We start from the raw sequence: 27,231 nt of genomic DNA on the forward strand, positions 1-27,231 counted from the left end.
ACAGGGCTGCCTTCGGATGTCTTCTGAAAGTCTGGTAGTTGTTTTTCTCTTTGACATTTGCTGGGAGAGCGTTCCACAGGGCGGGTGCCACTACCGAGAAGGCCCTCTACCTGGTTCCCTGTAACTTGGCTTCTCGCAGCAAGGGAACCGTCAAAAGACCCTCAGAGCTGGACCTCAGTGTCTGGGATGAACAATGGGGCTGGAGACGCTCCTTCAGCTATACTGGACCGAGGCCGTTTAGGGCTTTAAAGGTCAGCACCAACACTTTGAATTGTGCTCGGAAATGTACTGGGAGCCAATGTAGATCTTTCAAGACCGGTGTTATGTGGTCTTGGCAGCTGCTCCCAGTTACCAGTCTAGCTGCTGCATTCTGGATTAGTTGTAGTTTCCGTGTCACCTTTAAAGGTAGCCCCACATAGAGCGCATTGCAGTAGTCCAAGCAAGAGATAACTAGAGCATGCACCACTCTGGCAAGACAGTCCGCGGGCAGGTAGGGTCTCAGCCTGCGTACCAGATGGAACTGGTAAACAGCTGCCCTGGACACAGAATTGACCTGTGCCTTCATGGACAGCTGTGAGTCCAGAATGACTCCCAGGCTGCACACCTGGTCTTTCAGGGGCACAGTTGCCCCATTCAGGACCAGGGAGTCCTCCACACCTGCCTGCCTCCTGTCCCCCAGAAACACAGACTTGCCATGGACAAATTCAACGATATTTGGAATCCATTCTTACAAATACTGTAATAGGTTAAGATCTGGTGAAGTACAATTAACAACCTTGTAAAATATACAGTTTTGGGGTCCGTCCCCCCCCGGTTTTCCCTTCTGCACAGGTTCTGTTTCTCCCCCCCCCTTTTTTTGTTTGCATCTGACCATGTTTGGTACACATATGGTTATGTACTTTTTGAACTTTCAATAAAGATGTATTTTTTTTAAATAAAGAAAAGAATGAATTTGGGGTATTATCTACCACCTGCCCCAGGGGTTAGACTCCGGACACTTTAACAGGGGCTACAGTAACCCCCAATCAGTGGTATTCCTCCACACTCTCCCCAAAACAATGTGACTATATGCTTCAACATGTACTTCACATTTTAAAGTTTCTCTTTTGTTTTATTTGACATGATGATCTGCTACTGCTATTCAGTGCAAACGCCTGCCAGATCCATCTCTTCTCTCGGGACAGTTTGTTCGCTTAACTAAAATCTTCTAAATGTGTTGACTAATAAGTCTAAATTTATTTATTTTTCATAGTCATTTTTCTTAATGGGAGTGTTTTCCAGATGGTGCTGTCTAGTCTTCTGGGATGGTTTCCAATAGATGTGGAAAATTTGCTGTCATGGGTTGTCACAGTTGGTTTTGTCTAACATGCTGCCTAATTAGTTCATCCCAATAGATTCTCACCAATATATACCGGTATATATAAGCATTTGCAGAATCACTGCAAACAGAAACAGCCATTGGGAGGGTAAGCATAGCATCTCTTTTCTGTTACAGAACTTTGTTCAAAGGGTTCATACCCTTTAAGGACACCCAGGAACAAAACGTTGAGAATGTAATGGATAAATATAGACTACAATGTAAGGGTGATATCCAACCAAGTCGTAAGCCAAGTAGACCCATTGAAATCAATGGACTTTCAGTGGGTCTACTCTGAGTAGGACTTAGTTGGATTATTTGATTATTTTAAGCATTGTTTGGGATTGACAGATCTTTTTATGTGGAAAGATTATGCATACATTTTAAAAGATTATAATTATAGGTATATATACAGGTTAGAAATTAAATATAAATAATTAACATGTGGTTTGAAACAATAATATTTCTAAAAAACCAATAGGGCATTTAAAAATTGCATGTTACAAATTTTATTGTATAATATAGTAAATTATATTATATTATCTACTATATATGAGCTGTGAAATATAATTTATGTAACGATAGGAATGAAGGTGATAATAGGTTCAATATATATTTAAAAGTAACCCAAAGTTATTGAATGTGTTCATTTTGTGCATGTCCATTTTATCTTGAGAAATTGTTAAAAAGAGGATGCATTGGATCACATGAGTTTTAGATATTATTCATTTTACAGAGCTGAGTGTGGTTGAACATAAATTACTTAACAATCAGAATATGACTTTTTAAACCTCTTTGGAATTTTTGTTTAATGAATAGTGGTATATTAATATTTTTATAAATAAATCTAAATAGAATTTATCTAGCACTTTTCTTTGGCAAAGTATGTTATAGACTCTGACTTTTTAAATCTTCTGCTACATATTCTTCATGCTCAGCTGATATGAAATAAATAAGTTATATGCATTTTCCTAGGTCGATGTTAAAATGGCAATTCTGTCCACACTTACTTGGGAGCAAGTCCCACTGAACTCAGTGTAGACATTGTACAGGATTGTCCTGTGAGCTTACAAATAACATATCACATCAAAATTATGAACAGTGTATATATCTGGATATTGGAAATATGATGATGAAAATAATAATAAACTTTTTATTTTGTTTATTTTAAGGAAAGAGGTATTCCCTGAAAATCACCATGGCATGGAATTTATATCGGATCTCCCTTATTTTGCTTTCAGTGTTCCTGGCACAGCAAGTTTCTTCACAAGGTATTGTAAAATGTCAAGCAAAAGCACTATTTTTTAAGGAGCTAATGACTCACGGCTCAACCCCTAACTAATTTGAAGCAAAGTATTAAGATTTAATCAGAATAAAAGCACATTTAGGCAACCATAATGCTGGAGCTTATGATGGCCAAGTGAATTTTGTTAAGAAATATGACAAATATTTTGAAAATTTTTGTCAAGAAATATGACAAATAGGATCTTCGGGATAATTGTTTCTATTTTTAAGTATTTACTGTACAACAAAAATTACTCAATAATTTTAAAATAGCACATATTTTTACATGTTTCTGTAATATTCATAATGTGTGCATAATACAGAAACTAAGGGTATGGTGAAGTTAAAGTTAAGAACTTTTTGAGTCCCATTAAAGAGGAAATAAATTATGACCCTTACAAAGATTTAACTTTGACTAAACTGTGTGCAGTGACCCGGGGTGTACATCAGTTTCCATTCATTACAGTCTAAGAATCTGATCTCTTCTTTTTTTTTTTTTTTTTTGCTGTTTTTCATCCATGGTGAAGATGTCCCTAATTAAGGACAGAGATTAAGGGTTTTATGCTGTATCAGTGTGTGGCACACCTTGTGGTTTCAGTGAACTGTAAGAAGTCACTTAATGTCTATACTTCGGCTACACTCTCTGTTAGAAACCAGATCATGTCTTCTCAAATGCTTATACAGTGGTTTACTTAAACTTCACAAAATAATTTAATATGTTTCAATTCTTCCTCTGAAATGTTATGGTCATATGTCTGTCCAATTTGTGTTGTTTGAAAAAAATATGACCATTGTCTTCCGTATTGTGTACATGTTGTTTCTTGTTGTGTCTGGTTGCGACTCCTTGTCTTGAGTAATTTCATTTGGCTTGTCTACTAAGTGTTTGGTCTTCGTTGGTCAAAGTGAAGGATGCCTTGGTGTAGTGAACAACTCAATAACAAGTCAATAAGTCCAACACACACACCATTTGCCTAGAATCATACTCTTCATCTGATTCTGTACTAGCCCTGTAGTAGCCCCAAACCGAGGCTAGTGAGATTTCCTATCTGGGTTTGAACATTAAATAGTTGTTCAATCTGACAGAGGAAAATGAAAACGTTTTGTGTCTATGGATCACACATGTCTTTTGCTTGGAACTGAAACTGAATCAGTGGTCTGTGGCCAGTGGACTAGGGCGACTAAGCTAGTCCCGTAAATGCTCCCCTGGTGCCTCCTTCTCAAAGCCCTGGAAGCGTCTGCCTGACTTAGGAAGGGAGGCACAATACTCCGATGAGTCCAAGAGTCCTCTCTCCACCTTCCCAAAGCCCTCCTGTCTTTGGGAAGGAGGCAGGAGGGCTGCAGTATCCTGTCAGAGGCCCAGCACATCCTTTCCAATGCCCAGGGCTTACGAAGGGAGGCATGATGCTCACGCACGTGACATTGACATGTCGTGACATTGCAAATGCACCTGCCTGCTCCCTGAATCGCCCTCGCAAGTTGGCACCTCTGGCTGTAACTGTTCCCCTATGATAAAAACTCACAACAAGCCACTGTAATGGATGATGAGCCCTTTGAGAGTTTGCTTCCTGTGGCAAATTGTGGGGGGTCCTGTTTTTATGAGTATATGGAGCCATGCTGGAGATGCCAAATGAGGGGCAACCATTTTTGAACTGACTGTAGATGGAAGCATCGCTCTTCCTTTTCGTCCAAGTCTCTTCTTGTCGATGTACCTCTAGTCCACTTTCAAAATATCATAAAATCAGATCGGCATAAGAGCATAGGAAGCTCCCTCATACAGTGGTACCTCAGGTTACATATGCTTCAGGTTACATACGCTTCAGGTTACAGACTCTGCTAACCCAGAAATAGTGCTTCAGGTTAAGAACTTTGCTTCAGGATGAGAACAGAAATCGTGCTCCTGCGGCGCGGCGGCAGCAGGAGGCCCCATTAGCTAAAGTGGTGCTTCAGGTTAAGAACAGTTTCAGGTTAAGAACACACTTCCTGAACGAATTAATAACTTAACCCGAGGTACCACTGTACTGAGTCACACCCTTCGCCCTTCTAGTTCTGTATTGTCCATACTGAGTGGCAGTGACCCCCTGGGGCAGGCATGGCCAAACTTGGCCCTCCAGCTGTTTTGGGGCTACAACTCCCATCATCCCTAGCTAACAGGGCCAGTGGTCAGGGATGATGGGAATTGTAGTCCCAAAACAGCTGGAGGGCCAGGTTTGGCCATGCCTGCCCTAGGGATTCAGACAGCCTCCCTTACTAAGCAATCTGGATTTTCTGCATGCAAAACAGATGCCCCACCACTGCCTTAACTACACTTTTTGTTGTTGCTAAAACCAGAGTAGATGTCAGCTGGTTTCACGACATGAGAAAAGTGAACATTATGCTAGAGCATAAACAAAGCCTACCTCTGATATATTGTAGGCCCTGTGTGGCAACTGGAGTTAAGCAAGAATTTGCTTAAAGCCTAATGAATGGGGTTGCTGTAACAGTGGATAGTCCATGTTCTGGACAATCCTTCCTTGGAGCAAGGGTGACTGCCTGAAGGACTCAGAACAGTGACTCTCCAAATATATGGAATAACTACCCAATTCCAATGAGATAGCAGGGTCATATTAAGCAACACTAAAATGTTTTCAGGCATCGTGAATAATGAGCATAGTGGAATGGTTTTTAGCTGAAGGGCTTGCAAAAGCACGAAATTATTTTAAGGACTGATATAGTCCAATGAATTGGGCACGTTGTCCAAGAACCAGAACCAGCTATAATATCCTTAGGACAATAAAAGATTTCCCCCGGTAGCATACCCTATATTATATAGCTCAGGTGCACCAACTTGAATAAAATATTGAGGGGCCCCAGGTAAGCCCCACTCTGCATAACTGGTCACATGATGTGGCGCACAGAGGTCATCAGATATTTTAGGGGGGCGGCGACAAAGAGACCTCAGCCCCTAGGAGCTGGCTCCTGTGATATAGCTCAAGTGATGGGAGCAAACTTCTAACGTGTTTTCTGTTACTGAACTCTGTTCTTTGACAACACACAGTGGGCTGCAACCAATTTTAGTTCTACTTAGCATAGGCCCATTGAAATGAATGGATATGGTTAACTTAATTTCCATTGGTCTACTCATAAAATCTAGCTGAATACTTAACCGAGGCATAGGCAAAAACGGGCCTCCAGATGTTTTGAGACTACATTTCCCATCATACCTGACCACTGGTCCTGCTAGCTAGGGATGACGGGAGTTGTAGTCCCAAAACATCTGGAGGGCCGAGTTTGCCTATGCTTGACTTAACCCATAATGCTTCAACTGGCTATGTAAACACATATTTTTTTAGGTCAAACCGTTTTTGTTTTTTTTTAAAGAACCCATACAACCTCACAACTCTGGATATCAAATTAGCTGCTTATTTTAGTAGGGTGTTCAAGATAAAGCAAAATGTCATTGACGTCAGCATTGAACTATGTTCAGTTCATACCAACCTGCAGAATATATTAAAGCAGTTCTTAATCGAACAGATGTAGGTAAGATCCAAAGCAGCCTGGATACAAGCCCACATGAACACAGTGGGGTTTGCCCAGCTTCTGATAGGCCACAGCTTCCCCACTTTCTCTGGCAAAAAGAAGAATTTGGTGACTATGGCAGGAGCTAGGGTTGAAGCTAATAATAATAATAATAATACGTCGTCTGGTCCATGGCATTCTCTGGTCCATGGGGTCACAAAGAATCAGACACGACTAAATGACTATTTAGCAACAGCAACAACAACACCTTTATTGTCAATGTACAACCTGTGAGAGCCAGTGTGGTGTAGTGGTTAAGAATGGTAGACTCGTAATCTGGTGAACTGGGTTCGCGTCTCCGTTCCTCCACATGCAGCTGCTGGGTGACCTTGGGCTAGTCACACTCCTCTGAAGCCTCTCAGTCCCACTCACCTCACAGAGTGTTTGTTGTGGGGGAGGAAGGGAAAGGAGAATGTTAGCCGCTTAGAGACTCCTTTGAGTAGTGATAAAGCGGGATATCAAATCCAAACTCTTTTTCTTCTTCTGTGTACAATGAAATTAACCGAGCCTCCCTCCCCTCCCCTCCCCACCCCACAAACACTCAGTCTCATTGCACTCTGTGTGCTTGTCGTACAACACACCAACCTCGAAAGTCAGTTGCACTATATTATTTTCCGTTCAGCAGCCTAACAGCCCACAGATAGAAACTGTTTTTTAGCCTGTTGGTACGACTGATTATACTTCTATATCTCCTGCCCGAGGGTAAAAGATTAAAGAGGTGCTGGCTGGGGTGTGAATCATCCCTGAGAATTTTCCTCGCTCTCCTAAGGCATCGATCCCTTGCGATGTCATTTTGGGGGCTCAGGGGACAGCCCATGGTATCATGTGCTGTGTTCACCACCCTCTGTAAAGACTTTCTATCTGTGGCTGTCAAACCAATGTACCACACTGTAATACGAGAGGACACTTTCTTTTGTGGAAGGTCATCAATTGTTCTTTCGCAAGACCCCGAGAAAATGGAGTCTCTGTTTGGCCTTCCTAACCACCTGAGTTATACTGTTTTTCCAAGTGAGGTCTTCACTAAGGTAAACTCCCAGGAATTTAAAGGAAGAGACTCTCTCCACACAACCTGCTCTGATATACAACAGGGCTAGTTCCCCTCTCTTCCTCCGAAAGTCCAACACCATCTATATGATTCATCATATTACAATGAATATGCATATTTTTTTAAAAAAAGTGGTGAGGGGAAACAACGCAACAATGCTTTGCCATTTGTTCTTTTCTAACATACGATTCTGGTTTGGCAATGTTTACAGCCATATTGTGTGATTTTTAGATATATCAAGCTGTGCAGGGAGATGTGGGGAAGGGTATTCTAGGAATCATGGCTGCCAGTGTGATAGTAGCTGCCTTCTCTACATGGAGTGCTGCCCAGATTACAAGACAAGCTGTGTTGGAGGTAAGTCTTCGACCGCAGTCATTTTTTAAAGCTCCGGTATGAATAAGCACGGGTATGTTCACTTAAGGCAGTGGTTTTCAAACTCTTTGGGGGGAGCTTATTAGGGATTTTCCTAACAAGAAGATCATGAATGGTAGATGAGCTGTGCTGCAAGTAGGGATGTTAGTTTCGGTTTCCCCCAGTTTTCTCATTTTTCTGGTATTAAGTTCTGTTCTCCCCATTAGTTTGTCTTGTGTGTGCATGTATAGCAACATGAAAATTCATCAGCATTCTCCTAGTACTCTTTTGAATGCAATTTTGCCTTAAAAAATGCAGTTTTTGGTGTTATTTTTACTAATGCATTTTTATGCACATTAACTAGTGTACATATTACTTTGGCAAAGAACTGCCTTGCAAAATTCAGAGCAGTGCAAGCCTCTTAATTTGCGCATTGTTTCAAGACTTGTGAATTAGGTAAAGGTAAAGGGACCCCTGACCATTAGGTCCAGTTTTGGCCGACTCTGGGGTTGAGGCACTCATCTTGCTTTATTGGCCGAGGGAGCCGGCAAACAGCTTCCAGGTTATGTGGCCAGCATGACTAAGCCGCTTCTGGTGAACCAGAACAGCGCACGGAAATGCCGTTTACCTTCCCGCTGGAGCAGTACCTATTTATCTACTTGCACTTTGATGTGGTTTCGAACTGTAGGTGGGCAGGAGCAGGGACCGAGCAATGGGAGCTCACCCTGTTGCAGGGATTCAAACTGCTGACCTTCTGATCGGCAAGCCCTCAGCTCTGTGGATTAACCCACAGCGCCACCCACGTCCCTGTGAATTAGGTAGGTTCGCCTTTAAATGAGAACGGAACCAAAATTCTCCCCGCCCCATCCCTGCCTGCAAGTCAGCAAGTCTGACCTGATCTGCTGTCATATGCAGTTGCAAGAGGGTCGGGTGCATGCCAAGATGGGGAGTCCTATCAGTTTGTGTATGGTCAACATATAAGCCCAACTATGCAATGTACATGAATTCCCCAACAAATATGCTGTGGGACTCCTTAGCAGAAGAACAAGCTGATTTTGAAATGGGAAAAAGTTCCATAATGGTCAAAAGCGGTGACTGCTCGAGGTTTGAGGGGTTACACATAGATGGGCCTCCTCAGGAATATCCGCTGGTGTTGACAGTGGCTGTGGCAGAGTTTAAGGGTGGCTAGGACCTGCCTTTTTAATTTTTTGCAATGGCCAGAGCAGCCAACCCAGAGGGCATTCTGGGAAATATGCAGTAAATGGTTGCTTGCAGACCTAGCCACTTGATATGAGAGGAGACCCTGAGCAGACATCAGGGCTGTTGGACCCCACAGGATCCCTCTAGAATGCTAGGTGGAAGTTTGAATAACCACTGCCTTAAGATCCTTCTCTTTGGTACATGTTACTTGTTGTCTTGTGTTTTGGATGTTCCTTTTTGTGTCATCTCTTTTCTCTCTCTCTCTCTCTCTCTCTCTCTCTCTCTCTCTCTCTCTCTCTCTCTCTCATATTGGTGAATATTTTTCATTGTGATCTGCAAACTCAGTCCTGCCAGTTCTCCTGGCACAATTTTGAGACGTGTATGAGTAATTCCTGTGGGTGGTGGCAGAAACATGTAATGCCATGTGAATAACTTCGACATGCAATTTGTTCCTGTGTGATACTCCTCAGGGAACCACAGTGCACTTCACAATACAACTGGGGAACAAATATTATGGATAACCAGTCGAATCATTCAAGAGGAACTCAATAGTTTCTTAAAATCACGTTGTGGAAATTGAGCTTCTTGCATTCTGAAAGCTTTATATGCATGACTTTTGAAATGTCCTGTATTTTTCGAGTACGTTATTTAGATTCCAATGCAAACCGACACATTTGGCTGAATCTTCCCCGTGCCAAGTCAACACAAGCAAACTCTCTGGTTCCTTGTTAGCTGCATTACATAGGAACCAATTCAAATCAGTTGACGTTCCAGTGCTGTATATGCCATATATTTTGTGACAGTGAGCTTTGCAGAACCAATAGCCATAGACACAATAGTCTTGTAGACATGTTCCACAACTGCTTGCCAGACAAATAGACAAAGATGTACATAACATGCTGTTTTTTCCCTGTTGGTTATCTGCAAACTTCTAGCATGAAATAATAATAATAATAAATTTTATTTATATCCCGCCCTCCCCAGCCGAAGCCGGGCTCAGGGCGGCTAACAACAATAAAACAGTACAACAGTCAAAGAATATAAAAAGATATGTATCATTCACACACTATACCTAATATACTATGGTATTAACTTTCAAATGACATGATATGATAAACGACATGATTCTTCTGAGAATCTCATTAGATTAACACAGGAATAATGAGGATGGGTTAAAGAGGACCACAGCATAGATTCTAAAGGATATCCATTAGTGAATTTGAACTTGCACAGATGTTATAAATAAATTCAGAGATCCGTGATTCATGATGGCACCGACTGCTCTTTTTACATGAAAAAATCCAAGGTTGTATCCAATGAAGTCTCTTTGTTGAATGTTCTTTGATCAAGCGAGGGCTTTGATCAGTGGATCGGGGAGGGAGGAGCTTCTTGCTGGCTCCGCCCTGCAGTTTCCCCATGACACCTCCCACACTGTTCTGGAGGATCCACCAACCCTCTGAAGCAATCAGCAGCAGGGAGGGGCAATCGGCACATATCACCTTCCACCCTGTACCGCTGGTGAAGGTCTCTGTTGGATCACAGTGTCTTCCCTAAATGAAGGGACAGCTTTGGACACACCCTCAAATATAGGACCCAGATAGCATCCTCATTAAAACAGATTTCCTTCATGCAGGTGAAGAAAACGGTACTAACATTCTTTCATCATCCTGTGTAGAACTGTCTTGCAAAGGACGTTGCTCTGAGAGTTTTGAAAGGGGGAGACCGTGCGACTGCGATGCAGATTGTGACAGATACGGCAAGTGTTGTCCAGATTATGAAGAAGCATGTTTAGTAGGTGAGTGTCGTAAGCACTTCATTGCCTTTCAAGCTCAAGAGGCTAATCAAAGGTTAGACCTCAGGATCTATTTCCAGTGTCAATACTGCAACACAGCTCAGTTGTTAGAGCATGAGGCTCTTAATCCCAGGGCTGTGGGTTCAAGCCCCACAATGGGTAAAAGATTCCTGCACTGCAGGGCAATAGCTAGATGACCCTTGCGGTCCTTTCCAACTCCACAGGTCTATGATTCTAAGATTTACTAGAACTAGAACTTCTGCTTTTAGCTATATGATTGCCAGTTATCAATTTTGTTATAATGGTTGTATCATCATGGGATGTGGGTAGCGCTGTCGTCTAAACCACTGAGCTTCTTGGGTCTGCCGATCAGAAGGTCGGCGGTTCGAATGCCCGCAACAGAGTGAGCTCCCGTTGCTCTGTCCCAGCTCTTGCCAACCTAGCAGTTCGAAAGCACACCAGTGCAAGTAGATAAATAGGTACCACTGTGGCGGGAAGGTAAATGGTGTTTCCGTGTGCTCTGGTTTCCGTCACGGTGTCCTGTTGTGCCAGAAGCGGTTTAGTCCTGCTGGCACATGACTGGAAAGCTGTCTGTGGACAAACGCTGGCTCCCTCGGCCTGAAAGCGAGGTGAGCGCCACTACCCAACAGTCGCCTTTGACTGGACTTAACTGTCCAGGGGTCCTTTACCTTTACAGTGGTACCTCGTGTTACGTATCGTCCCCCTTACGAATGCTTCGGGTTACGTGCTCCACTAACCTGGAAGTAGATGCCCTTTGTTGCAAACTTTGCCCCAGGATGTGAGCGGAAATTGTGCTCCGGCGGTGCGGCAGCAGCTGGAGGCGCCATTAGCGAAAGCGCACCTCATGTTACGAGCAGTTTCCGGTTACGAACGGACCTCCGGAATCGATTAAGTTCGTAACCGGAGGTTCCACTGTACCTATAATACAAGCTGGGGAACTTTCATGTGTTGGCAGGGGAGTGAGCAAATTGGCTGGCTTCTGGCCAATGGCACCACATGAAAATAACTGAACCCACAATGGGACTGTGTACATTTTAGAACAGGCTCTATTCCCATAGCTCCTGTTATTGGACAAAGTTAATCAGCTTCTTCTGTGACACCTCATCCCAGTTACGGGTGTTATATAGACAAGGAGTTGGGTAAGCCTGAAACCCACTGGTATTCTCAAGGGGCACGTAGGAATTTGCCTCGAGCTGAGTTAGACTATTGGTCTATCTAACTCGGTACTGTCTACACCAGCAGTGACTGACCTGTGATTCGCCAAATGTTGTTAGATTCCAACTCCCATTAGCCCCGGTTGGGATTGCCAATGGTCAGGATTTTATGGGAGTTGCAGTCCAACAGCATTTGCAAGGTCATCTACACAACAGGGACTGGCAGCGGCTCTCCAGGGTTTCAGACAGAAGTCATGGAGATTCTAGGATCTGAACCTGGGATCTTTCATGTGCTTTGACACTGAGCTATAACCTTTCTCCAAGGTCGAAGCTTGCCATTGCTTCGTTACAGGAGGAAGTTCAGGACACTGCTGCAATGAGGACAAAATGTACAGTCCGCTGGGTGGAATTATCCCTACAGCAAGATGCAATGTGGCTCTAGGAGACTTTGCAATATCCTGTTCTCCTTCCACCTGCACTCGCCAGCAATAATGCTGAACATCTGAACATTCTGCCAGTTATACTATAAAACAGTAAAACTAAAAAAACCAGCGGGGAATCAAAAGTTTGTGGAGTTCCATTTATTTATTTTCAAATTATTTTTATCCTTTATATGCCACCCACACCCACATTTACTGCCTCCTGTTTAACCCAGTCTGGATTTTCAGCAGACATCACTTCATTTGACTACAGTGGAGCCATGCCAGGGCAGAATTTGGTTGTAATAAAGGGGTAATAGAGTGGCCATGCCATGGCAGAATGCTGTGGAAAAATGGCCTTGTTTGCCCCTAAGATAGTCCAGAAGGAATAAATGTTTTGTGAGTTTCCATTCATCAACAACAACAAAATCATTCGTTTAAAGTCAACTCCCAATTCCCCCCGCCTCCACCAGGACAATAAAGTCTTTTGGTGGCAGGTGATACTCTCAGAACCTAGGTCCTCGTTGAACAAATGCAAAGCGTTTCGGCAACTGCCGTGTGTGTTTAGCATGACCTAAACCATTTGGCGACTGCAAAGGCCCAGGCCATTGCAAAGTTCACTGCAAAGTTTACCCTGAACCTGTTGCACCAGGTTGCCAGGTCAATGAAGCACCATTTTAATTCCCTACATATGCTTTGAAGCAGGGGTCAGCAAACTTTTTCAGCAGGGGGCCGGTCCACTGTCCCTCAGACCTTGTGGTGGGCACACAGTCCTCCCCAAAACAAAATGGCGGCCACCTCCAAAAGAACGGGGAAAAGGATATAAAGTGATTCAAAAACAGAAAGGTCTATTTTATTTGTTGTTAAGAAAAAAAAATGTTTGAAAAAGTCCCTTCTTTTCCAGACACTCTTAAGTCTGGGTTGTTATTACTTTATTTCTATTGATGGTGTGTTGCTGTAGATCAGGGGTCAGCAAACGTTTTCACCAGGGGGCTGGTCGACTGTCCCTCAGACCTTGTGGGGGGCCAGACTATTATTTTTTTTGGGGGGGGGAGGGATGAGTGAATTCCTATGCCCCACAAATAACCCAGAGATGCATTTTAAATAAAAGGACACATTCTACTCATGTAAAAACACGCTGATTTCCTGGACTGTCTGTGGGCTGGTTTGAGAAGGCAATTGGACCGGATCCGGCCCCCGGGCCTTAGTTTGCCTACCCATGCTCTGAAGCAATGCTTAAGTTGAGAATAGTGTGGCTGATTTTTAATGACAGCTCATAGATGCCTGCCCCATCCCAGGACACTTTCCTAAGGGGCTAGCCTTGGAGAGTGGATATTTGGCTTGTTTCGCTGAAGGGTGAAATGTACAGAGGCAACCCCCCCCCCACCTCATGCCTTCATCTTCCTGGACAGGGGGAAATGGAGCATAGCTGTTTTGGATGTACGACACCAATATGTTTGTTTTTACGCACTGTTTATTTATTTTTATAAAGGAAGGGGGCATAGTGTTATTCGCTGTTCACTGTTATTGCTGTCTATAATGTTAGAGTAATATTAGGGGCAGGATGAAAACAAGTCCAGAGGAACACAAAACGGAAATAAACAGGAAGCAAATGTTAAGGTCTAAACTAAAGCTGCCACTCATCTGCCCCACTTCGTCAAATCCACCGGCCACCTAGGAAGATCGCTGCTTCCCAATGTTCCATTACTGATAAATAAATAAAAAATGCTTTGTCGTGTTGATGAAACATCAGGAGGGGGGTGTCTTAAGCTCATTGCACAGATTCAAAATAATGTAGAAGTATCAGCCTGCAACTGAGTCTATCAAAATGAGAATATGGGTTCTCACTTTTTTGTGGGTTTTGTTATGTACTGAAGTTCTCACACTGGGCCAGATAGTTTTCACTCAGGTCCACATATGCAAATAAGGGATTGAAAGTGACGTTCAGTGATTGGATAGTTACAGAAAATGGTTACTGTTGCATTCTAGTGGAGCTCTATATAAGCAGGCTGGCTGAACCCTTCAGTTCAGTTCTTTTCTGGCCTGTGAATAAACAAGAGCTGTTTGAAGAATCACTGTGCCGTCTGATATGTTCGCCCACAACTTAATAGGTTTTCTCATGCTGCTTTCCTTGAATATATATTATAATGCATATTATACCTAAAGCAGTCACATCCGGAGATTAAGGGTTGCATTCACTGTTAAGTCATATTTAGAAATAGATCCTCTGAACTTATTGGACATGACAAACAGGTTCACTGGTTTCAGTGCATATATACAGTTTGTAATATTTGTGAATTTATTGATTTTTCTTTTAAAATGTAACACAGTATATACAATAACTGCCTAAATATGTCAAAATGAATATTAGGCCTCATTCCACCTCATGCCCCTAGGGTGCAGGCTAGCTGAATGAGGACATCCATAAGCATAACATGTACTTATTGCTACCCCAATTGATCTGATCCTGCTTAATTTGTTACCTGGAAGGATATGATTTTGGAACAGCAGCTTACAAGGGCAGAGCAGTATAAAGAACTGTGCGTAAAGCTCTTCTGCAAACATTTAATTTTAAAAATATTGGGACTTTTGGTGAGGCAGCACAGCAGAATGTGGCAAATCAGAGGTGAAGCCTGGGGAGTTAAAAATGAGACATAAGAAACCTAGTTTTTTGGAAACTAGTGTTTGCAAAAGTAACATTTTTGAAAAGAAATATTAAAAAATAATAATTGTCTAGTAGCACCTTAGAGACCAACTAAGTTTGTTCTTTTGTTCTTGGTATGAGCTTTTGTGTGCATGCACACTTCTTCAGATACGAAATGCACAAACTTAGTCTCTAAGCTGCTACTGGACATTTTTTTTTAAAAAATTATATATATTTCTACTGCATCAGACCAACACAGCTACCAACTTGAATTTTTGAAAAGGTGAGTTTATTTAACAAGCCTTTTGCTTAAAACTGTGAATTGAAAATGGTAAACAACAATGCTAATTTTGGTATTAGAAGAAAAACCTGAACTGAAATTTGAGTTTTATGCCTGGTTGCAGTTCCGACTACTCCGGCACCCACCACCACCACCACGGTCCCAACAACAACTACAACGACGACCACAACCACGCCTCTGCCAACGACCACCACGGCCAAACCATCAACTACAACACCAAAGCCAAAGTCTACAACCAAACGTTCTCCCAAACTTAAGCCCAAGCCCAAGCCCAAACCCAAACCCAAGCCTAAACCCAAACCCAAAATGAAACCTAAACCCATCCCTCCAAAGAAGAAAAAGCAGCAAAAGAAAGTGTCTCATGAAATAATGGAAGGTATGAAAAAGTATACGTGATATGGACTTCTTGGAGTTGTGTGTAGACTTATTTTTTCTTAGTTCTGTGATTCATCGCAATTTACAGTAATTGTGAGCCTTGAGAGAGATGGCAGGGTTGCAGAAAAGAAAATGGAACTCACTGAAGCTTCACTATGTTGATGAATCCTTTTACTGATTCTCCAAGCTCCATCTACCAATATTCTAAATGTCCTACCAGGTTGTGGCAAACTAATGCTGTGGTTCATATATCTGGAGCTTTTGCTACGTACAAGGTATCTCTCTCTGTCCTCGGCTCTTTTAAGATTGCCTGCATAGAGTAAAGCCCCCCCCCCCGTGTGTGTGTGTGTGTGTGTGTGTGTGTGTGTGTGTGTGTTTTAAACCACGATCCTTTATCCATTGCCTTGCTATATAGGAATTGATCTTGATAATACTCGTGCCTTGAAAATGGAAATACTTATTGCAGACTAGTATTTGGGGAAGGGGAATCTGGGATATTTGTCAGGTTGATTACCTATCTTTCTTTCTTCTGAGTGTTTTGTGTGTGCCCACTTTCACTTGGCCAGGACCTCCCCACCTCCCAAGAGCCTGGGCATACCCACTGGGCTCACCACCACCTTTGAACACAAAAACTCCATATCCTATCAAACTGCTTTTGAAAGTCATTCAGTTTCAAAAATAGTTTGCCATGTAGCCTGGGTGGAGGCGGGAACTCTTTTAAGAAACCCAAGCCCAGAGTATTCCAATATGTAAACTACTCTGAGGATTTTTATATATTAATTGAACAGCAGAATAGACAATTCTAACGTAAATAAATTTTATTTATAGATTCTTACATTTCTGCTGATGTAGAACCCAATGCACTATATGGCACCTTTTTTTCTTTTTTTTAAAAAAATTTGGTTTTTCAAATTAAAATTTATATCAAACATAAATCATCAAAACAAGATTCCAATAAATCTCCTGGACTTCTATCCTCCCCTTTGTGAGTCCTATTATTAATTATTTCCTCCCACATCCTTTATGATGATCCAAATCTTTTACATCTCCATTGTGTCCAGAATTCACCCTTAGATTACAAGTGATATTCCAATCCTACTAATGATTTTAACTGTTTACAATGGTCTTTAAGATAAGTTCTAATTTCTCCACATTCCTTATTGAAATTTTGGTCTTCCTGATTTCTGATTCTTCTGGTCGTTTTGGCCATTTCAGCATAGTCCATCAGCTTCATCTGCCATTCTTCTCTGGTTGGGACTTGATTTTCTTTCCATCTCTGGGCCCACCTTTCCTCTGTTATAGAATTGTACATACATTTCCCCTGCAGTCTCCCATATAAGTACTGACCCAGACTTTGTTAGCTTCAGCAAGATGGTGGTCGCAAGTGCCTTCAAATCATACTCTGAGATGAGTAACTCACCATGCAACCATTTGGACTGCGGTCTATCTGTAAAGTGCTATTCCACCAGTGGATTCAACAGTGCAACAATTGCCCTGATTTGTTGCCTCACAAACACATACGACTTTTCCAGATTAGGAGCAGGCAAGTTTTCCGGTGCTGGTGGTCCATGCTGAAAATACATCACGAGGTTGAAGCAGGCAGTTGATTTGCACGTTTATTTTTCCGCATCATTTCCAGAAACGTTCAAAATCGCATCAGGCTTCTTCCATTCACAATTCAGACTTTAAAATAAGACACTTTGAAAAGGGCCTTCTCTCTCTCTCTCTCTCTCTTTTTTAATAACTTTTTTATTCAAAATTAAAACAAAACATATTATCCAGAAACATATCATCCTTATTTCCCCATTTTTCCTCCCTCCCCTCCCTCCCCCCACAGAAACCACCCCCACCCCAACCCCCGACTACCCTCAGTTCCAGTCTTTGATTTCTCTAAAAATGCTGTTTTCTGCATGTTACACAGTTGTATAGATCCTCAAACTATTTAGCTGATTATTATCAATAAAAAGTTTGTGAATGTTTATTCAAAACCAGCCAAGGAGTCCAGTTCACTTTCCTGTGTTTTTAAATACTTTGTAAAGGGTTCCCATTCATCTTTAAAGTCACAGTTATCCTTGTCCCGTAGCTTGTATGTCAGTTTTGCCAGTTCTGCATAGTCCATCGATTTTTCTTGCCATGATTCTTTAGCTGGGGTTGAAAAGGGCTTTCTCTAGTCTTCCAGCATCCCTCAAACGGGCTGAAATCCGTTTGAGGCAAACTGTCAGGGTGTTGCCTGCCAGCAGTGATTGGGATCAGAACCAAAAGAAGAAGAGTTTGGATTTGATATCCCGCTTTATCACTACCCGAAGGAGTCTCAAAGTGGCTAACAGTCTCTTTTCCCTTCCTCCCCCACAACAAACACTCTGTGAGGTGAGTGGGGCTGAGAGACTTCAGAGAAGTGTGACTACCCAAGGTCACCCAGCAGCTGCATGTGGAGGAGCAGAAACGCGAACCCGGTTCACCAGATTACGAGTCCACCGCTCTTAACCACTACACCACACTGCCCCCCCTGCTCTTTGGCTATGCCTTCTTTCTCTTCATTCCCCCCCTTTAGGAGTGCATGAAATTAGGGTGGGGGTCACAGGCCCTCCTGGAAGAAGTTGTCTCAGAACTGTATTCTGTACAAATTTTCTTTTTATGCTGATTGTATGTGCTTGACCATAGAACATTCTGAACAGTCCTCTTCGTCGTCCTCCTCCTCGAAGATTCGGAGAACGATGGCTTCGTCAACAAATTCTGGCGATAAGCGCAAGAAGAAGAAGAAGGGTAAAACTGACGAGGAATTGGAAGAGGAAGAAGAAGAAGTGAATGGTAAGTTTTGCAATGACGTTTAATCAGCCAGGAGAAATGGTTTGAAAGAAGCAGAACAAGTGAGGTTTCAAAAAATAAAAAAACCCGTTAAAAAAAACCCTACCCCTACTCTTATGCATCTTTCTTCTTTCTTGAAAAGTAATCTTAACAGAATATATACACAAATTCCAGTCGTAAAGGGAAGGGTGTCACTGGTTATATACCCAAGATGCAGAGAAGAACTATGCTTTCAGAATTTCAAAACATCTCAGAAAACTCTAAAAAGGACAGATGCACCCCCCCAAAAAAACAGTACAGTGATGACTGAGCATGCTCAGTGGTCATGAAATTATTAATGAATTTGGATTAAATATGTAGGTTTAAATAAGTAAGTGTAAATGTAAGAGTTAACTCTTGGAGCTTATAACAACTAACTTTTAAAAAAAGAATATCTTAGGGTGCAGATTTTTGTGGAACTTGATCCTACAGATAGCTTCAAAATATATTTACTTGTCTCACCGCTACTGCTCAAAAACTAGATTTTAGACGTGGAGATGCCACATAACTAGTTTTCATATGGGTCATTATTCCAAAGTGATTTCGAAAGTCTATACTGGAATAAACAAAGTAATCTGAGGTTAAATTTTCAAATACCATGTGGGATGGGGCAATACTCAAGGAATGCAGCACAACACAAAGAATTATACTGTTAAGAATCTTGTTAACATTTATTTTTTCTTTCCCCTGAGCTACAATAAGATAGATCTGTTACACATCAAAAGCAGCAGGTTGGTGATAAGTCCACTAGCATTACTCTGTACAGTTCTACATACTATGTTTCTATATATATGTTTATTGTAATAAGTAGAGCATCAATTTCATAGCGGTCCTCATGACAGTTTCTGACAAATCGCCATTAAAGAGCTATAGAGACAACCACGCTAATAGGTTTCAAAAGCATGACAAAATGTTTTAATGGTGACACTCTCACAATAACCTGACAATTAACCTCCCTCTTTTGTTTTACCCAAAGAATCATCAAAGTCATCATTAAAATCTTTAAAATCCAAAGCTGTGAAAGTGATTTCAGAGGAGGATGGCAGCGGAATAGACAATGCAGTGACAACAGTAGCTACCACGTCGACAACAACGCAGCCTTCGACCACAACCACCCTGCCTTCAACTACAACCACAACCAAGCTGCCTACGACAACAACCACAACAAACCTACCTACAACCACGACGAAGCTTCCTACTACGACAACGACCACCAAGCTTCCTACCACAACCACCACCACAACACAGCCTACGACGACAACGAAGCAGCCAACAACCACGACCACAACAACACAGCCTACGACAACGAAGCAGACAACAACCACAACAAAGCTTCCTACTACCACAACGGAACTACCTTCTACGACCACAAAGCAACCTGACACAGAGAAAACAACCCCAGGAAATAAAGGTATTACAACAACTCCTTTGTCTGAAGATCATGTTAGCCAAAGCCCATCTCCCCAACCTGATAAGGTGACCACATCCAACAGAATTGCTACCACAAAACCATTAAGCTTGCCATCCAGCACTACTTCTGGTATCACTGAGGCATTGATAATGTCTACTGTGGCTAGTGATAGCATAAGCAAAGACACGAGCTCTGCTGCGTTGAAAACCACTATTCCACCTAAAAGTACAACAACAATATCCAAGAGAGACACCACTACTGTAGCTATGGAAGCAACATCAAGAGCTGGTAGAAACAAGGCCAGTGCAGATAGCCACATTGCAACAACAGTGGAAAATAATAAAGCAACAGATAAAACTAATAGACGAGATATAACTACTGCAAATAAAGAGACTGTAGTAACGAACGAAGACACAATTAGAAATGCGGACACTTCAATAACTGATAAATCCATCACAACAAACACAGTAACTGAAACAGCCACAGGTAATAAAGATGCAACAACACAAGCCAGGGAAGACACTGCTACTGTGGTTGGAGTGACTGTAACAACAGGAGAAAGCGAGGGAAAGTTGGCAGGCAGTGAGACCTCTACAACAATGAATGCCCTGACCGGTGAAGAGACCACTGCTGCAGATAAGAAAACAACATCTGTAGAAAAAACAGAAGCCGAAGCTTCTAGTCAGGAGCTAACTACAGAAGATAAGGAAGATAGTACAGTTGAAACCAAAAACAGTAGGTCTTCTGATAGAAAAAAGATAACCACCCGTCTCACAGATTCAACTACAGCCGATTCACAAGAGACGGATGTAGGTGATAAAGAGACAACTACACTTGTGAAAAAGACGACTATAGAGAATAAGGAAACAGCAACAAACTCTAAAGAGAAATCTGTTACCAAAAAAAAGAGTTCTACTATTATTGAAGAAAAAATTACATCTGCTGAAATGACGGCTTCAGAAAACCCCAAGGATTCAAGCACAACTGCTTTTACTGAGAGGATGTCAACTACAGAGTTGGCAACCTTAGATGATGGCTCTGTTTCACCATCGGGTACAAAAGGCACAGACACAAAAGAAATAGGAGTTACATCTCAGACTGTCAGGGAACCTAAGCCAACTCAGAAATCAACTAATGAGCCAGTTAACTCGGTGAGTCCACAAGACCAACAAACAAACTTATTCTCAACAACTCCTGCTACTTTGTTCACAGATACACCTCAGTCTGAGGGAAATTTTAGAAGTGCCAGGACAGAAAGGAGTACTACAGTCACAGAGACAATAACAACACAGACTGAGCCGCCAAGTGACTTAGGCAATATTGATGATAAAAATGGCAGACCAGAAATTGAGAGTCCAGAAGGAACAACTATTAATTCAGAAACAGCAATTCAGGGAGATCCAACAAGTGGCACACCTACTCCTGATAGTAATGTTCAGGGTGACAAACCAGAAGAGACCACTGCAGTTGCAGATACATCAATAACAAGTGACACAGCAAGTTCTAATGATAAGACTGACAAAGTAGAAAGTGGCACCAGCATTACTACTACCACTACACAGACTGATCTAGGTGATACAACCAGTCCTGATGGTGTTGATAAAGGTGACAAACCAGAAGGGACTTCTACAGTCAGTGAGACAACAACAACACAGACTGTTCCAGGTGACACAACCAATCCAGATGGTACGCCTGGAGTCCCAGGGACATCAATAACACAGACTACTCCAGGTGATGGAACTAATCCTGATGTGGTTGATAAAAGTGACAAACCAGAAGGGACCACTACAGTCACTGAAACAACAATAATACAGACTGATCCAGGTGACACAACCAATCCCGATGGTGTTCCTGGAGTCCCAGGGACATCAATAACACAGGCTACTCTAGGTGATGGAACTAATCCTGATGAGGTTGATAAAAGTGATAAACCAGAAGGGACCACTACAGTCACTGAAACAACAATAATACAGACTGATCCAGGTGACACAACCAATCCCGATGGTACTCCTGGAGTCCCAGGGACATCAATAACACAGACTACTCCAGGTGATGGAACTAATCCTGATGAGGTTGATAAAAGTGACAAACCAGAAGGGGCCACTACAGTCACTGAAACAACAATAATACAGAATGATCCAGGTGACACAACCAATCCCGATGGTACGCCTGGAGTCCCAGGGACATCAATAACACAGACTACTCCAGGTGATGGAACTAATCCTGATGAGGTTGATAAAAGTGACAAACCAGAAGGGACCACTACAGTCACTGAGACAACAATAATACAGACTGATCCAGGTGACACAACCAATCCTGATGGTGTTCCTGGAGTCCCAGGGACATTAATAACACAGACTACTCCAGGTGACGGAACTAATCCTGATGAGGTTGATAAAAGTGACAAACCAGAAGGGGCCACTACAGTTACTGAAACAACAATAATACAGACTGGTCCAGGTGACACAACCAATCCCGATGGTGTTCCTGGGGTCCCAGGGACATCAATAACACAGACTACTCCAGGTGATGGAACTAATCCTGACAAACCAGAAGGAACTACTCCAGTCACTGTGACAACAACACAGACTAACCCAGGTGACACAACCAAGCCTGACAGTGTAGATAAAAATGACAAACCAGAAGGGACTACTACAGTTACAGAGACAATAATAGCACAGACAGATCCAGTTAGTGGAACACCCAGCCCTGTTGGTGATGATAAAGATGATAGGCCAGAAGGGACTACTACAGTCACAGAGACAACAATAATACAGACCGATCCAGGTGACACAACCAAGCCTGATGGCATTGATAATAGTGACAAACCAAAAGAGACTACTACAGTCACAGAGACAACAATAATACAGATGGATCCAGGTGACACAACCAAGCCTGACGGTGTTGATAAAAGTGACAAACCAGAAGAGACTACTACAGTCACAGAGACAACAATAATACAGACGGATCCAGGTGACACAACCAAGCCTGACAGTGTTGATAAAAGTGACAAACCAGAAGAGACTACTACAGTCACAGAGACAACAATAATACAGACGGATCCAGGTGACACAACCAAGCCTGACGGTGTTGATAAAAGTGATAAACCAGAAGGAACTACTACAGTCACAGAGACAACAATAATACAGACTGATCCAGGTGACACAACCAAGCCTGACGGTGTTGATAAAAGTGACAAACCAAAAGAGACTACTACAGTCATAGAGACAACAACAATACAGACTGATCCATCTAGTGGAACACCAAGCCCAGTTGATGATAAAAAAGACAGACCAGAAATTATAACTACAGTCAAAGAGACAATAGTTACCGTGACTACCCCTCAAAGTGGCACACCCAGCCCTGATGGTCAGAATGACAGGCCTGAAGTAACTACAGTAACAGAGACTATAATAACAGAGATTAATCCAATGAGCCCTAGCAATGCTAATGAAAACATTCCTTCAAGTAGGAATCCAGAGACCCCAGAAAAAACAACACCAAACCCCAAGCCGCCAAATGATCAGCCGAATCCCAAAGGCGATGAGAATGGTGACAAACCAGATGATACTACAAAAGTAACAGAGACAACAACAATAATTACACAGCCCAAGTCACCCAGTGAAACACCAAGTCCCAATCAAAGTGACAAGCCAGACAAGCCAACTCAAGTCACACAGACAACTACTACCATCAAAACAGAATCCAAACCACTGAGTGATTCCCCTAACCCTGAGGAAAGTGACAAGCCAGATAGCATCACTACAGTTACAAAAACAACTACAACTACCACAACAGAATCAAATCCCAGTTCACCTAACCCCGATGACAATCCTAAAAATGGCAAGTCAGAAGTTATCACTAAAATTACACGGATAGTAACAACTACTACAACTACAACCACCACCCAATCAAATACAACTGACCATCCAGAAACAACCACCCGTGATGTTACAACTAATACAAAAATTGATCTTGTTTCAGATAGCGAACCCACCAAGGAAACGCCAACTAACAAGAATACAAACACTACAGTAACACAGGTGACTACAACTTCCTTGAAAACATCAAAAACCCCTGACACCCCATCCTCGACTGTGGACAAGACTACAACGTACACCTCCACTTTGCCCACCATACTTATACCTACAAAAAGAAAAACTACGACATATTCCACAATCTCTAGCGTAAGGCTTCCTGAGTGGATTACCAACCTAACTGCAGAGTATGTTCGGCCAGAAAAGTTTGTCACACCTCTGTTGTACAAAGGTATGATTACTACTACTACTTTTATTTTATTTTTACACTTTTTAAAATTTTAAATTTCTTTTAATGCAATTGAGATAAGATAGATAAATGAATAAATAAATAGACGATAGATAGATAGATAGATAGATAGATAGATAGATAGATAGATAGATAGATGATAGATAGATAGATAGATACCGTATTTTTCGCCCCATAAGACGCACTTTTTCCCCTCCAAAAATGAAGGGGAAATGTGCCTGCGTCTTATGGGGCGAATGCAGGCTTTCGCTGAAGCCTGGAGAGCGAGGGGGGTCGGTGCGTACCGACCCCTCTCGCTCTCCAGGCTTCAGGAAGCTCTGCGCAACCCTCGGGAGACCGGCTCGAGGGTTGCGCAGAGCTGCCTGCAATCCCGGGACCAGCGCAGCTCTGCGCGGCCACCGGGAGCCGGGGGCGAAGCTCCGCCCCACTCCCGGTGGCCGCGCAGAGCTGCGTGCGGTCCTGGGACCAGCGCAGCTCTGCCCGGCCACCGGGAGCCGGGGGAGAAGCTCCGCCCCGCTCCCGGTGGCCGCGCAGAGCTGCGTGCGGTCCTGGGACCAGCGCAGCTCTGCCCGGCCACCGGGAGCCGGGGGAGAAGCTCCGCCCCTCTCCCGGTGGCCGCGCAGAGCTGCGTGCGGTCCTGGGACCAGCGCAGCTCTGCCCGGCCACCGGGAGCCGGGGGAGAAGCTCCGCCCCGCTCCCGGTGGCCCTGCAGAGCTGCGTGCGGTCCTGGGACCAGCGCAGCTCTGCCCGGCCACCGGGAGCCGGGGGAGAAGCTCCGCCCCGCTCCCGGTGGCCCTGCAGAGCTGCGTGCGGTCCTGGGACCAGCGCAGCTCTGCCCGGCCACCGGGAGCCGGGGGCGAAGCTCCGCCCCGCTCCCGGTGGCCGCGCAGAGCTGCGTGCGGTCCTGGGACCAGCGCAGCTCTGCCCGGCCACCGGGAGCCGGGGGCGAAGCTCCGCCCCGCTCCCGGTGGCCGCGCAGAGCTGCGTGCGGTCCTGGGACCAGCGCAGCTCTGCCCGGCCACCGGGAGCCGGGGGAGAAGCTCCGCCCCGCTCCCGGTGGTCGCGCAGAGCTGCGTGCGGTCCTGGGACCAGCGCAGCTCTGCCCGGCCACCGGGAGCCGGGGGCGAAGCTCCGCCCCGCTCCCGGTGGCCGCGCAGAGCTGCGTGCGGTCCTGGGACCAGCGCAGCTCTGCCCGGCCACCGGGAGCCGGGGGCGAAGCTCCGCCCCGCTCCCGGTGGCCGCGCAGAGCTGCGTGCGGTCCTGGGACCAGCGCAGCTCTGCCCGGCCACCGGGAGCCGGGGGCGAAGCTCCGCCCCACTCCCGGTGGCCGCGCAGAGCTGCGTGCGGTCCTGGGACCAGCGCAGCTCTGCCCGGCCACCGGGAGCCGGGGGCGAAGCTCCGCCCCACTCCCGGTGGCCGCGCAGAGCTGCGTGTGGTCCTGGGACCAGCGCAGCTCTGCCCGGCCACCGGGAGCCGGGGGAGAAGCTCCGCCCCGCTCCCGGTGGCCCTGCAGAGCTGCGTGCGGTCCTGGGACCAGCGCAGCTCTGCGCCGCCATCCCGAGCGGGGCGCTAAGTCCCGTCCCGCTCGGGATGGCGGCATAGAGCTGCCCTCCCCATCGCCAGCCCCACAAGCTCGGGGGACAGCGGGGAGGCAGAGCGTGCCTTCCCACTGTTCCCCGACCTGGTTCTTCCAGCCCCGCACCTGGGGGGGGGGAATAAAAATTTTTTTCTTTATTTCCCCCCCAAAAAACTAGGTGCGTCTTATGGGCCGGAGCGTCTTATGGGGCGCAAAATACGGTAGATAGATAGATAGATAGATAATTGAATTTTAGGGTGGGTTATGTTAAAAAAAAAGGGACACGGGTGGCGCTGTGGGTAAAACCTCAGCGCCTAGGACTTGCCGATCGCATGGTCGGCGGTTCGAATCCCCACGGCGGGGTGAGCTCCCGTTGCTTGGTCCCAGCGCCTGCCAACCTAGCAGTTTGAAAGCACCCCTAAGTGCAAGTAGATAAATAGGGACCGCTTACTAGCGGGAAGGTAAACGGCATTTCTGTGTGCTGCGCTGGCTCGCCAGATGCAGCTTGTCACGCTGGCCACGTGACCCGGAAGTGTCTCCGGACAGTGCTGGCTCCCGGCCTCTAGAGTGAGATGAGTGCACAACCCTAGAGTCTGTCAAGAGTGGCCCGTACGGGCAGGGGTACCTTTACCTTTTATCTTTATGTTAAAAAAAGAACTGTGTATCAATAACTGTGCTGGTCCCGAGGGTTAACCGTGCGGCGAGGTCCGAGTCCAGTCCGAGGTCGAGGGTGCGGTATGGAGGCTGTCCGTCAAAGCTGAAGTGGGGTCCAAGGCAGGGAGTTGGGTAAGGTCAGGAACACGGGCGGAAGAGCAGGACAGGGTGCAGGCAGGAACAGGCTAGCAACAACGTTGCTCCCGCAACCTGGGACTGGGGCTGACTGGTTTTTATCTGCCCCAAGGCATAGGGTGGCCCCGGTCCACAAGTGACTCGCCTCTCCTGGCCTGGAGGCGAGCACTCCTCCTGCGGAAACTTAGTTCCCTTCGCCTCTCTGCTCTGAGCCTCTGCAGCTCAGGAGAGGCTGGAGGGTTACCGGACCCAGAGGCGACCTCAGCTTCCCCTGCTGGGGCTGAGAGTGGAGCACCTGCAGGCAATGGGTCCTCCATCACCTCAGGAGCTAGAGCAGACTCAGCTGGTGCCTGCACCTGAGGATCCAGCACAGGTGAGGACCCTTCAGGCTCAAGCCCCAGCCCCAGCTCAGCTGGTTCTGGAGGCGGGGAATCCTGTGCAGGCTGGGATTCCTCAGGTTCAGCCTCCGAGTCCGAATCCCAGGCCATCACAATAACTCTCTCTGGAGTGAAGTTTTGAAGAGCTACATGGGATTCTAGAAAAAGTCAAAGGAGAAATGCTTCCTATGTTTCCCCTCGAGTCTGAACGTGGGCAGTCTTTGCCAATCTGGTGCCCTCCTTATGTTCTGTAATATAACTCCTATCGGCCCCCGCTACCACGTAGTCTGAAATACCAGGTTGACAACAGATAAGCGATGGTAACATGACAGGCGTATTTATAAAGGTATTTTTCAAATACAGTGTGGTCCCACTTCATTATACAAAGTCTTAGCATTAACATTTGCAATATTTAGTGCGAGAGGCTGGCTAGAATCGATCCCCCCCCC

The 27,231-nt window shown here is 44.7% G+C and overlaps 1 protein-coding gene across 2 annotated transcripts in view; it reads left to right on the forward strand.

The window, feature by feature from the left end:
- The first annotated feature begins 1,388 nt into the window (after window positions 1-1,388).
- The window catches only part of PRG4 (proteoglycan 4), a 42,792-nt gene continuing 16,949 nt past the window's right edge, over window positions 1,389-27,231 (forward strand). Inside the window, exons 1-8 of one of the 2 annotated variants that reach the window (XM_083506703.1) lie at window positions 1,389-1,466; window positions 2,530-2,628; window positions 7,473-7,595; window positions 10,468-10,587; window positions 15,227-15,499; window positions 18,160-18,306; window positions 19,319-22,726; window positions 22,913-24,022. In XM_083506703.1, the coding sequence (XP_083362829.1) occupies window positions 2,556-2,628; window positions 7,473-7,595; window positions 10,468-10,587; window positions 15,227-15,499; window positions 18,160-18,306; window positions 19,319-22,726; window positions 22,913-24,022 (5,254 nt within the window). In that variant the 5' untranslated portion in view covers window positions 1,389-1,466; window positions 2,530-2,555. The remainder of the gene's footprint in view (window positions 1,467-2,529; window positions 2,629-7,472; window positions 7,596-10,467; window positions 10,588-15,226; window positions 15,500-18,159; window positions 18,307-19,318; window positions 22,727-22,912; window positions 24,023-27,231) is intronic. The other variant, XM_083506704.1, reaches the window with a different exon arrangement.

The sequence above is a fragment of the Podarcis liolepis genome (assembly GCF_965112155.1).
Source record: "Podarcis liolepis genome assembly, chromosome: 6".
Classification (NCBI taxonomy): Eukaryota; Metazoa; Chordata; class Lepidosauria; order Squamata; family Lacertidae; genus Podarcis; species Podarcis liolepis.